General features: G+C 30.5%; 2 protein-coding genes across 3 annotated transcripts; one reads left to right on the top strand and one right to left on the bottom strand.

The window, feature by feature from the left end:
* Window positions 1-1,659: 1,659 nt before the first annotated feature.
* On the top strand, window positions 1,660-4,673 carry LOC101209191 (pentatricopeptide repeat-containing protein At1g77360, mitochondrial). Its single transcript, XM_004140315.3, has 2 exons — window positions 1,660-3,533; window positions 3,618-4,673. The coding sequence occupies exon 1, from the start codon at window positions 1,879-1,881 to the stop codon at window positions 3,436-3,438; it is 1,560 nt and encodes a 519-aa protein (XP_004140363.1). The 5' UTR covers window positions 1,660-1,878; the 3' UTR covers window positions 3,439-3,533; window positions 3,618-4,673.
* A 4,794-nt stretch (window positions 4,674-9,467) lies between these two features.
* LOC101209438 (putative transcription factor bHLH086) lies at window positions 9,468-12,177 on the bottom strand. Of its 2 annotated transcripts, XM_004140316.3 has the most exons (5): window positions 11,615-12,175; window positions 10,882-10,986; window positions 10,702-10,767; window positions 9,984-10,049; window positions 9,468-9,895 (listed from the first exon to the last, which is right to left on the bottom strand). In XM_004140316.3, the coding sequence occupies exons 1-5, from the start codon at window positions 12,098-12,100 to the stop codon at window positions 9,764-9,766; spliced, it is 855 nt and encodes a 284-aa protein (XP_004140364.1). In that variant the 5' UTR covers window positions 12,101-12,175; the 3' UTR covers window positions 9,468-9,763. The 2 variants fall into 2 exon arrangements, with proteins under 2 accessions (XP_004140364.1, XP_031741132.1); XM_031885272.1 differs by lacking the exon at window positions 9,984-10,049 and having other exon boundaries at window positions 11,615-12,177.
* Between the last annotated feature and the right edge of the window lie 940 nt (window positions 12,178-13,117).

Below are 13,117 nucleotides of genomic sequence, written 5' to 3'. Positions count from 1 at the left end.
TGAAAATTCGTCTTTGAATTCCAAAAGACAAAAAAGCAACTCATTTCCTTTGAATTCCAAAAGACAAAAAAGCAACCCGTTTCCTCTAATATTTTTAAAACCCTTTAGTTTTGTCTAATTGTTTTCAGGTTAAAATCATATTTTTGTCCCTAAACTTTGCATAATGTTCTATTTTGGTATCTAAACTTTTAAAAGTGATTGTTTTAATCCTTGAACGGTTGAACAAAAGTTGACGCCTTTGAACCTGGAACCTCTTGTCCACAGAAACATACAAGTGTCAATTGAGCTAAGCTCATGTTGGCGTGACTTTTTATATTTGGATGATTAGAGATTCTGGATTCATGATCATATTAATTCAATTAATAAATAAACAAGAAAAAATTTGCTAATTTACTTCATAAATCTTGTATGCCACCCTATAAATATAATTAATACACTTTAATTAAATAAACTAAAATAAAAAGAGTAATTTACATTAATGTAACAAAAACCCAAAATACATATGGCCGTTATAACAAAATAAGGAAAGCCTATGACACACAATTTTTTCATATATGTTCTTGCGATTTATATCTTCTTTACGATTTATTAATCTTGAGTCATCTCAGTGCAATTATTACCCGAATAACTATATGAAGAAGTTTTTCATTCAGGACATCACGAGGCAATGTATGCCCAAGATTGAATAAAACAAAGGTAGAATTCTTTCATCTCGTACCATCTCAGTGCAATTAAGGCCCAAGATCGAATAACTAAAGGCAGAAGTTATTCATTTTGAGGTATCTCGGGGCAATGTATGTTCGATATCGAATAAAATAAAGATAAAATTCTTTCATCCTTAGACATTCCAGCACCACTAAGACGTGAGATACAATAACTAAAGAAAGAATTCCTTCATCTCAGGGCATCTAGGGGCATGGTATGTTCGATTGAGATCGTGTATCAAAACCTACATGATGGTGTAACACGAGTGTGTGACTCATTTATTGTGTGTTGACTAGAGTAATTTTGGTATTTTACATTGGGATAGTTGCAAATTTAGCAATTAAATTAAAAATAATTAAGTATATAGCAACATTTTAAAAAAATTGCAAATATAGTAAAATTTGTCAAATTCTATCAACGATAGAGTCTATCACTGATAGATCATGTTGTAAAAATTGGTCTATCACCAATAGATCATACGAGTCTATCAATGATACAAGTTTATCAACGATAGTTTTGCTATATTTGCAATTTTTTTAAATGTTCTATATCTTTAATTATTATTCCTCAAATGATCTTTAATTATTATTCCTCAAATGATCATCCATTACAATTATCCATTTTACATTTTGGTCCTGTGAGCATTTTCCGTTTTCAAAAAGTTGTTTTATAGGCATAAATATTTTATCGATTTGTTATATTTTTGGAAAAAAAACTCAAAATTAAAAACGAATTTTGTTCTTCTTCTTCTCAAAGAAAATCTCTCAATGATCCTGGGACTCTCCACATTTTATTTATTTTTCAAATTGAAATCTTCAACCAATATTCCCACAATTAAAATGGTAAATTTTTGAAGTTTGGGCGAAAAACCATTTTAATTTTAATTTTAATTTTGTTTGTTTACAATGAACTCTTTAATCACCTTTTGTCTCTTTCTCGAAAAGAAAAAAAAGAAAGAAATCTGTTTAATCACCCACCCATCATCCCCTGCTTCTGTTCCTCCAAATCCAAACCCTAAGACAACCTAATTTTCAGTTCTCTTCTTCCCTTCTCTTCTACCTATTTTTACATTTTTTTACACTCCTCTCTTGTTATGTCTCTCTGATTCTGCTCTCTTTCTTGTGGAACCCTTTATTTCCCCAACATTTTTTTTACATTTTCATCTCAACTTTCATGGGAGAGACCAACAAACGACGTCTCTCCGACCATACCCACCAACGGAGTAAGAAGCATCTACCTTCCTCTTCCCCTTCTTCTGCTACTCCATCTCCTATTCCTTCAAACTCACTTTCTCATCAAACACACTTCCACAATCCCTCTCCCCACCCACCCCACAAGAATTCAACCCCACATTTTCTTTCCTATCTCGATTTCCCTAATTTGCCTTTTCAGATCAAATTAATGTGTGAAATCATCGCCAATTCCCCTTCTCTCGACGTTGAAAAGGCTTTGGAAGACACTGGCATTCATGCTACTCAACAAGATGTTGAGGAGGTTCTCAAATTATCTTACAGATTCCCAGGTTCCTCTGTCAAATTCTTCCGGTGGTCCGGCCGCAAACTCAACGACCAACACAGCCCCTATGCTTGGAATTTGATCATCGACATGTTGGGTAAGAATTTATATTTCGACCCTATGTGGGATGCTATGAAGTCCATGAAGTCAGAAGGGCTGCTTTCTTTGGCCACTTTTGCTTCTGTGTTCAGTAGTTATGTTGTTGCTAATCGTGTTAAAGATGCCATTATGGCTTTTGAGGTTATGGATACTTATGGTTGCCCTCATGATGTAGTTGCATTCAATTCCCTTCTAAGTGCTATTTGTAGGGATGGAAACACTAAGGATGCAGATGAGTTCTTGCAAATAGCTAAGCGAAAAATTAGGCCTGACCTTGATTCTTATGCCATTGTATTAGAAGGGTGGGAAAGTGAAGGAAATACAGTCTGTGCCAAGCAAACTTTTGGAGAGATGATTGAGGAGATTGGTTGGGATCCCACCAATACCCCTGCCTATAATTCTTTTTTGTGTGTATTGTTGAGGGATCCCAATGGGCTACAACGGGCATTGGTGACCTTCCAAAGATTAAAGGATAAGATGTGCTATCCAGGATTTAAGTTTTTCAAGCTTGCCCTTGATGAGTGCATAAAGTGTGGCGACATCAAATCGGGCAAGTATCTTTGGAATGAAATCATACAGAGTATTAATTTTCAGCCTGATACATATATGTTCAATTCAATGATAGCTCTTTGTTGTCATCAAAATGATACTGATGAAGCAAGAAGGCTGTTAGATGAGATGATATGTTTTGGGGCATTCCCCAATGCGGAAACTTACAATTTGTTATTTCAGTTCTTATTAAAGGGAAGAAAGTTAAGGGATGCATCAGCTATCTTTGATGAAATGATAAAAAATGAGTTTATTCCAAGCCATGCTAATTGTAATGCAGCAATCAGGATTTACATTGAAAGTCAAGATCCGAATGGGGCCATTAAAGTATGGAAATGCATGCTTAAAAACTATGATTCAGATCTCGAAGAGACTGGTAATTTCTTAATTGTACGGCTCCAAGATCAGAAGAGGTTGCCAGAAGCCGTCAAATATGCTCACGAGATGGTCGATAGAGCAATCAAGTTGAAAGATTCAACTTTGGCCAAACTAAAACATAGCCTTTTTGAAGTTAGAAAGGAATCTATGTACGATGAGCTAATGGTGAAGTTGAAATGTTCTGAGAAATAAGTACTTTGGTGTAGAAACGAATTTTTGCTTGATGATCATTTGGTATGAAGGAAGATGAAGGTAGCCTGTTTTGGCAACACTCATTAAAACCACAAGTAAATACTTGTTCAATACTTTCTTGACTGGTGTAGTTTTACTTAGTTTCTTGACTGACTGGTGTATTTCTCACCTTGGGTTAGCCTCCTGAAGAGACAGCTTTTTTGCATGACAAGATTCATGGGATGTGCAACAGTTCAATCATATTTCCAGGAACTCTTTCATACTATTGAAGTTGCAGTGGAGTGGTGTTTTGTGAAAGGACTGATATTAGAGGGGGATATTAAGGGTATACGGTGAGTAGGAGAAGATAAACAATCTTTTGGAGTACGAATTAGGGCTTGAGACTATCTCAAGATTTAGAGGGCTTAAGTACCACAAAACCTTGTGTTTCTATTATCTTTTATATTTTTCAACATATCCGTGTTCCGTCAATATATCTCAATCAAACTGATAGAACCAAACTTCCTCCCATACAGCCATACTGGTGTTTAGAACCAAACATCCTAAAAAACTACTTAGTTAATTCTTATTATATCCTTAATATCCCTCTAATACCATACCTATCATTTTGTACAATGCAAAATGTTTTTGAGGTGCGAAGACGGCTCTGCCACAAATTTTGGTGTTCAATGATAGAGGATATCCTCTTCCACCTGCCATTTCAAGATGAGAGGGAGGATCTTTGGTTAGTTTTTATTTTGCTTCTCTTCGGAGTTTTTTGCTTGAGCTGAATTGAAGAACTTCTAGAAATAAGAGGTTGAGAGGCTTTGAAGAGGTGTGGACTTGGGTTTTTTTTTTAATACCTCTGCGAGTTCTTGCATCCGAGCCGACAAACCATGGGTCATATTCTTACTTCTTTTGTTGTGTGCTCACTTCATTTTTTATTTCTTTCATTATTGTCCACTTCCACACCTTCTAGGTTGAATTGTCTGCGTGTCTTCTTTCATTAAGATGAAAGTTTAACTTTAAAACAAAGATCTTTAATATATTATGAAAAAGAAATCTTAGTTTATGGCTCTTAGTTTAGTTCATTTTTTGACCTTTGAATCAATTTCTTTCATTTCAAATCTTAAAGTTGAAATCACTGTATTATAAGTTGTCCTATTGGGTTTCCTCTGCAACGTTATTGTGTTGCAGTGCCAAAAGGTTGATATTTGTTATTTGATGATCTTTTCAATGATACTTAGTTTGATTTATAGTTTGTATTTGAATTTTGATTTCTTGAGTTTTCTCCATATCCTACGTTGTAGTTACCCCAATCTTCCAATGTTTGATTGGCTTTAAAGATCTCATAAATCTATCGGTTGGTTTTATTTGAATCTTCATGTTCAATCTTGCTTATGGTTCTCTGTGTTTGACTATGAGACAAGAAAATGATTGTGCAAACTTCAAAGTGTTAGAAAACCTTTTCTTTTTGTTTTCTTTTTTTGTGAAAATGGGTAAAATTTTCATTTTAGTCCAAATATTTATACCCGATTACCAGAAAACCAAGTTTATCCTAGGTTATTTGAATTTCACACGTCAAAAGTTCTTTGGCTTTTTACATAGAAAAAACTATCTCAACCATATTTAGGGTCTCCGTTTGGGTATATTTCTAAACAAAAGGTTTTTCAAGAAACATTTTTTAAAAAACTATTTTGATAAAAGCGATTTAAAATACACTATTATTTTGATAAAAACAATTTAAAATACACTATTTGTTAGTGATTGCTAGATATTGTAATTATGTTATGTGGTACACTAGAGACTTGAAAATGCACAATCCAAACCCTATATCCCTTGCATCAACCTTCTCTCTTACTCAATGACACTAAGGGGGGCTTTGGTTCATACGTTTGGAATTAGGGGGTTTGGTATTTGAAGTTAATTTGATGTTTGTCCATTTGAAGTAATATTTGTAGGATTAATGTTTCAAATCCATGAGTTTGGAATGTGTTTTTATTATCATTCAATGTCATATGTTTTAGAAAAAAATTTACTTCAACATTTTATCAATAATCGTTGACAACAATTGTTAACCAACTTCACTCTCAACAACGAGGATCTATCAACGGTCACAACAATGGATCATTTTAATTGTTGCTTTTGGATCATCTTGACTGTTGATTATCAATCGTCTTGATCGTTGGTGATCAGTCATCTTGATTGCTTGTGACTTACAACTTTGGACGTTACTGTCGTGGGGGTGAACATTTTGATCGACAACAACTAATCATTAATTTATCAATCTCATGCCTATTAACAAGGGATCGTAGTGATGGTCAATGATCAACAGTCATAACCCTTAATGACTGATTGTCATGATGGTCGACGACTAGATTTTTATTTCAACTAGATTTTTTCTATTCCTTCCAAATATGAAAAATAAATGGTAAAAGAGAATAGAAAAAATAGAAAGAGAAAAAGACATATTTGAAAAGAATTTATGATTAAACACCAAATAAACATTTATTCTAAAATCTGGTTGGATGTATTTTCACTAAAATGATTTATTTCATAATCTCATTTTTTCAAAATTTATTTTAGACAAATGTCAAACACCTCAATTTATCTTAAAATGAATTATTTTAAAATTTTATTTTAAAAATTAAACACTTCAAAAATCAATCCAAACATACCTTAAGTCTATGACAAGCTTACTTCCTTTGAAATCTCTACTTCAGGACAAACGTTTTAGATACATAAACACCATTTGAATGCGGCTCTAAATTTGGCTTCACCATTTGAAAGTGAACCATAGGATTGACCCAATTATGTTAGAATGGAATTGAGAAGATAGAGTAAATTGATAATCTTGTACAATTGCGTAACAGACCGTTTTTGTAAGTAGGTGATAATGATAACGATCCTTTCACATATGTTCACAATAATATCATACTGTCCATTTTAAGCATATATCCTCATGACCTTGATGAAGATAGTTGTCCATACTTGTACATTCATGATCACTTTCTTTCTTAACCAATGTGAGATTTTGTTCACACTCCTAATAATTCTCTCTTTTAGAATGGAATTGAGAAGATAGAGTAAATTGATAATCTTCTACAATTGCGTAACAGACCATTTTTATAAGTGGGTGATAATGGTAACGATCCTTTCATATATGTTCACAATAGTATCATACTATCCATTTTAAGCATATACTCTCTTTGAATAAAGTACCCTTTTCAATCTCTCATCGAACAAATTTGTTTTACTACTCCCACGAGAGGTTGCTCTAAATTCCAAGGCAACTCTTGTTCATCTTGTGTCACTGCTCACTCAAGCACGAGCACATATCTCACTTGTTCTTATCATTTAATGAAGCATGAAGAAAGCTCACCAAATTTCCTTTGTTCAAAGCCTAGGGATTTCACGGATGCACTTGGGCCTAGACCAAAGCTCTAAAGAGCTTTACATCAATCGATATTAGGATATATGGTTCATTTTGGACATATACTCTCGTGATTTTAGTTTTAGTGTTATTTCAAAGAGCTTTACATCAACAAAGATAGTTATTCACACTTACATATTCACGATAACTTCTTTCCTTAACCCAACGTGGGATTTTAATCGCACTCTAATGATGGAAATATTGACAAAAGATCAAGAAGTCAACTAAAAAACTAAATATTCAAATTAGATATGTTGACAATAATAGTTTATACAGACAAAATTGTTTGGATAGATTTTTTGAAAAAAAATTATTCGTTGAATTTGAAGTTTATAATTGTATTGATTTAAGTAATGTGTACCATCTCTAATATATAGTCATTGAGAGCTTATCATTTGTTGATTTTTTTGGATGATCGATCATTGAATTTATTGATGTTCTTGTAGGATAGATCTTTGAGCTTGGTTTGGAGTAGCTGACTTCTTAATCGGTTTGAATCGACCTTTGGGGTTTTGGACTTCAATAGCTTTAAAGAGTTATATCTTTTGGAATTATTGTCAGCTTTATCCTTAGACCTTTAGGAGGGAGGTTTTCCTCGGAGTTTTAGTTTCAAGATAATTATATTCTTTTGCTTACTAGAAGAATAACAAAATAGAAGGTTTACTTTATATGATAAATTTTTATTTAAATTGATAAAATAGCAAAATCGAAAAATATGAACAATGTCTTAAATGTCCTTACGAAGTGAAAAAAAAAATTGAATCATAAATACAATTATTCAAGAAACCATAAATACCTTATAATTTAAATCAAACTCCCAACACACAATTAACACCTATCACCATCAAAGCTCCACATAATTTATGCAGTTGTTTCATATCTTCTTCAAATTGTGCCCGTCAAGACATTCAAGCGTTTAATATATGAAATATTCTATGTTTGAAAAATCTTAATTTTATTGGTTATTATAAATATTGGTTAGTTAAACAACCAAGATTATGATTCAATAACACTATTTAGGAAATCATTCTTATTCTTGGTTTTGTAACAAATCTACAAGTTTTCTAAATTGGAAAAAAATATATAATTATATGAGCATATAAATATTAATATTTGAATACATGATCATGATATAAAATGAACAGTTTATCACATTATTTAATAGCATAAATTACAATGTATGAACAGTTTATCACATTATTTAAAAGCATAAATTACAATGTTATTGTGTCAGCAACATATGTTATAGGTTATGTAAAATACTTTGGATCTACCATGGAAAGATTAATAACGTCATATAATATATATAAATACACTGTAACTCAATCAAAAATCAACACAATTAAACTTCACAATTTAACCAACAAAACTATTTTGTTAAATTAAGGAAAAACAAGAAATAAACCATAAAACAAGTGGAACAAATTAAATATATTTAAATTTAAAATTTTCTTATATTTTTCAAACAAATATTTTCAAGTATGTTAATAAAATATATTTATTTACTAACCATAAAAATATATTTTTAGATTAAATCAAATTTATTAATTTTTTTTGTTAATAAGAAAAATAAGTTTGAAGATTATCAAATTATTTTCATTTGTTATGAAAAAAATACGAAAAGTAATAAAATTCCAATTTCAAATTCGCTCACTGTGGGGTTTGTTATAAAAAAATTAATTAATAAATTTTAAAATTAAATTAAAATGTATTTTGTATTATTTAATAAAAAAATTATAAATATTTTGAAATATAAATTGTTAAATTTTAAATTACAACAATTTAAATCTTAAACCTTAAACTCAAATTGTTATTAAGAATTTATTTTTGCTAGATATTATGTAAAATTTGAATTCAAAATGATTTTAGAGAGAATGATATAAAATTCAAATTGTTATTAAAAACGTGGATTAGGTGGTATTTAATAAAGGGATTTGGCTATAAATGGAAAGACTTTCGAAATTTACTATTTTTCAATTAGTTATTTACTATTTTGCTACTTACACTGTTATCTCTATATTGTTTAAAAGCTTAGAAGCTTCTTCCTTCAAAATTTCAACCTTTTAACTATTTCCAACACCCCATACATAATAAAGGGCTAAGAGGTTTCTTGGTTCTCTGTGGGCCTTATACAGGCTTGGGCCCGAAAAAGAAAATGGTTGGTTTGGGCTAAAGTTGGTTTTGGGCGAAGACTTTTCTTTGATCCAAAATTTGATCGGAATTGAGGGGACTTAGGACTCGAACAACTTTAACCATTCCACCCAATTCAACTTATGATTCAACAAAGACGAAGATCCCAAATTGAAACAAAGCTTTTTGAAGTAAAAGGAAGCATTATAAACTATAGAAAAGGGGTGGAATTCTCAAGTGATGCAATATTTGTGTTATTACCCATCCTTATATTTTTCAGAAACCAAAAGTATCTAAGCATACAATTTAGTATAATTTCCCATTTTGTTTTAACAACATCATTATTGAAGAGATCCTAAATCTTCTAAATCTCTGCATTGATTTTATTTCTAGATCACTATAAACTTACTTTTTTAGTTCAATTAGTAGTATATAATGTAATTATTATACAGAAGAGAAGATATACATATAATTTTTTGCTAGTAGATTCTTAAAAAATAATTTCAAATTGATTTTAATGGGCCTTCATTAAATTGACAACTAGCTATATGATCAGAACAAACAATTTTCCACCTTCATCAACAAAAAAAAGAAAGAAGAATCATACATTAATTTCTGATCCCAATCTTGCTGTCAGAGCAATGGCTGACTTTCAAAACAAATGAGAATAGTTTATTAATTACTTAAGGGAATATGAATTATTGAAAAGTATATAAAATTGGTGTCATAAATTCTATCTACCAAGAAGAAGTTAAGGATGACAATAAACAGTATGATATTTGATCACTTTTCACTGTTTGAGCTTGAGCTTCTTTCTCTTTGAGATGAAAGAATGACATCAATGGCTTCCTTTACTTGTGAAATATCTGGAGCTTTCCCACCTTGAACTGGCCAAAATTCATCGGTTGCTAGGATCTGAATGAAGATATAACAGATCGAATTAATGTTAAAAAGTAAGAAAGTGATGAAGTTAAAATTCTTGAAAGAAAGTAAAATAGTGTACCTTCACTTGTAGTTGAAGAAATTTTACATAACTAATTGCTTTCTCCAACATGGTTACCAAATCAACCTGCAAATTTTGATTCTTTTTATTTTATTTTAAAATGTCAAACCTTTTCTTATTTTACAGCTTTATTATTCCTCTTTTTTTTTTTTTTTCTTTTCGTCCAAATTTAATTTTAAAAATAATTTCTAAAAATCATACTTTGTTTCTCTAATTTTAAATACTATATAATTAATTTTTAAAAAAATCCAACAAATACTTTTAAATATATTTTCAAAAAACTCAAAGAATAAATGAGTTTATTGAATACATATTCATTCAAATTTGGAAACTAAAACGATAATTTATTTATTGTTATTATGGGATGTTTCTTTTTGCTTTTCTAGGAAAATTTAAGTATATTTTGCTTTCCATTAAAATTTGAAAAAGTAAATGTTAGAATTTTCTTTTTGGTAAAGAAATTAAAATTAGTTTTGAATGAGAAAGAACTTATTAGGTTAAGAAACTAACAAATTTCCAATAAAACTCTTGTTAAAATATCAACATATGATTTTAAAAATAGTTATTATATGATTTGAAAAAAAATTGTCATTATAATAGGATTGTTTAATAAACCCAAAACCATATAACCTAAACTCTAACTATTGAAACAAAAATTACAAATGAACAATTTTAATTTTATTAAGAAAAGAAAAAGTAATAGGATGGCAAGAATCACCTTAGAGCCATTGGGAACCAATTCTTGGAGTATCTTCAACCTCTCGCTAATCCTTTCTCGTCGATTCTAAGTAATAAAACAAACAAAGCAAAACAGACATTCTTTCAGAACCCTAACTAAATTCTTTTTGTTGCTTAAATCACAAGCAAAATAATAATAATAATAATAGTAGAAAGAAACCTTGGCTGCAATGCTTTGTGGATCTTTGGCTGTTGCTGATTTGGGTTTCTGTTTCTTAGGTGCAGCAGTACATTGCTTCTTACATACACTCCCACTGCTCTCTCCCTTTCAATTTTCAATAACAAAATTTCCCCTCTTAGTCACTTCACAACAATTTATCAATAAACAAAAACACTCACTCCATGTTTTACCTACTATATTACAGTTTACGAAACCACTACCCAAAAATGGATTTTCCACCGAAAAACGGTGAACCGAAAGAAACACTAATCTAACTTAATGCGTCATAGTAAAGATCCCACGTTGAAAAGATTATTAAATCTTACGATCTTAATAGAGTTTTGAGCTTCCAATAGGTTAGTTTTAAAATTTGATATATAAACTCTATTTTGATAACCATTTAATGGTTTTCTTTTTTAAATGATAGTTTATTTACTGACCGTTTCTTTATAAAAGAAACATTTGGATCCACAATTAAATTGGAAGATGAAAAATAAAATTATAAAAAACTAAAAATTAGCTGGAACTGTGGAAAATGGGTTTGAACTAATTTTTTAAGTTGTAAAGAATAAGAAAAAGAAGTGTAGCTAGTGTTTAATCATAAACTTAATTTCCAAAAATATCAAAAGTCAAAATCAGATATGCATACAAATTAAATCAAATTTTAAGAAAGAAGGAATTGATAATTTTGTTTTTTTGAAAAGTTGAAAGACTAAACTTATTAACTTCGTACCGTAGTATGGGATCGCTTGTGATTGGGAACAATCTCTTGAGTTCCTTCAGCTTCTTGAATGGAATCGGAAAAATCAGTTGTTGATTCAGAATAAAGCCACTCATAAACAGAACCATTATCTCCATTTTTATTATGGTGATGATGATCTTTTGAAGGACTATAATTATTATGATTTGTAGCTGTCTGAAAGCAATTAGGGTCTTCCATCACACGTTGCTGATCATCCCAATTATAAGTGAGATCTAATTGACAAATCCCTTGTGCTTCAAAGCTCAACAAAGACTCATTATTCATCTTATGACCGAAGTTGATGAGAGATTGTTGTTGCTGCTGACCGAGTTGATAATTCGTGGTGTCTCGGAACACAAAGTCACCATTTGGATTCTGATGATCATGGCCTTTTCCAATGGCTAAACTCTTCAAATATCCACCGCCATTTTTCTCCATGCCATCAACTTCTTGTATAGCTGAATTTGCAAGTGCCATTTGAGAGAGAGAAAGTAGAAGAGAATGAAAAGTGACTTTAAAAGTACTCAAAAGGATACACAACACTCGTACTTTTTTGGTCTCTATTTGTAGGGAGCTTCTAACTAATCCAATGCTATTTTTTTTTTAATATTTAAAGACTATATTATATAAATTTCCTTTTTCTTTTTTTAATCTTCTTTTGTGTTTGTTGACTCGTTTTAATGTCAATTATACACTCTTATATCATTTTCTTTGTCTAGCTAGGTTGTCTAAAAAATCTGACCTTTTGATGTTGAGTACTAAACTCAACATTCATATTGTTTACCATCACTTATAAGCAAGCAGAGATTTAAACTTTTGATTTAAAAAATAATAAATTGTAACTATTAAGCTAATCTCCTACTTTTCTTTTTAATGTTTGTATAGTAATTAAAGAGATTGAGAACTTCAAGAAAAAAATATATGTCAATTATAATTGTATTTTCCTTGAGATTGAAGTTCTTCACCTAAATCTTCAAATCTTAAACCATAAAGTTTGTCAAATGATCGTTAGAAAGGCAAAGATATATACCTCAAATCATATATAATTTCATCTCTCAAACATTTGAATACTTAAGATCTAACTTATTTTCAAAACTTGGACATTCATTAGAAACCAAAATTCATAAACATAAGTTAGTTTGGTTAATGTGTATCCACACATTCATATCATAATAAAGGACAGTTGTTAAGAGAGACAATGTGAATGTAAGTCTAATACTTCTGTAATTTGCTCGTAACATCGTTACATATAGAGTCAAAAGTCAAAGGTCTTTTTTTATTTTTTAATTTTCCTTTATTCTTTCTCTATATATATGTATATCAATTAGCATGGGAAATAGAGATGAATGGCTCTTAAATACATATATTTTAGAAAATAAAAAAGAAGAAGAAGAAAAAGGAAGCATATAAAGAAATGGATTTGTGTGCGTTGGGAAGGAGCAGCTGGCAGAGAGCAAAAATGGGAATTAAAAGATAGCAAATAAAAAATGGAAA

The sequence above is a fragment of the Cucumis sativus genome, chromosome 5, assembly GCF_000004075.3.
Source record: "Cucumis sativus cultivar 9930 chromosome 5, Cucumber_9930_V3, whole genome shotgun sequence".
NCBI classification, from domain to species: domain Eukaryota; kingdom Viridiplantae; phylum Streptophyta; class Magnoliopsida; order Cucurbitales; family Cucurbitaceae; genus Cucumis; species Cucumis sativus.
This window is presented reverse-complemented; position numbering and strand designations above follow the sequence as displayed.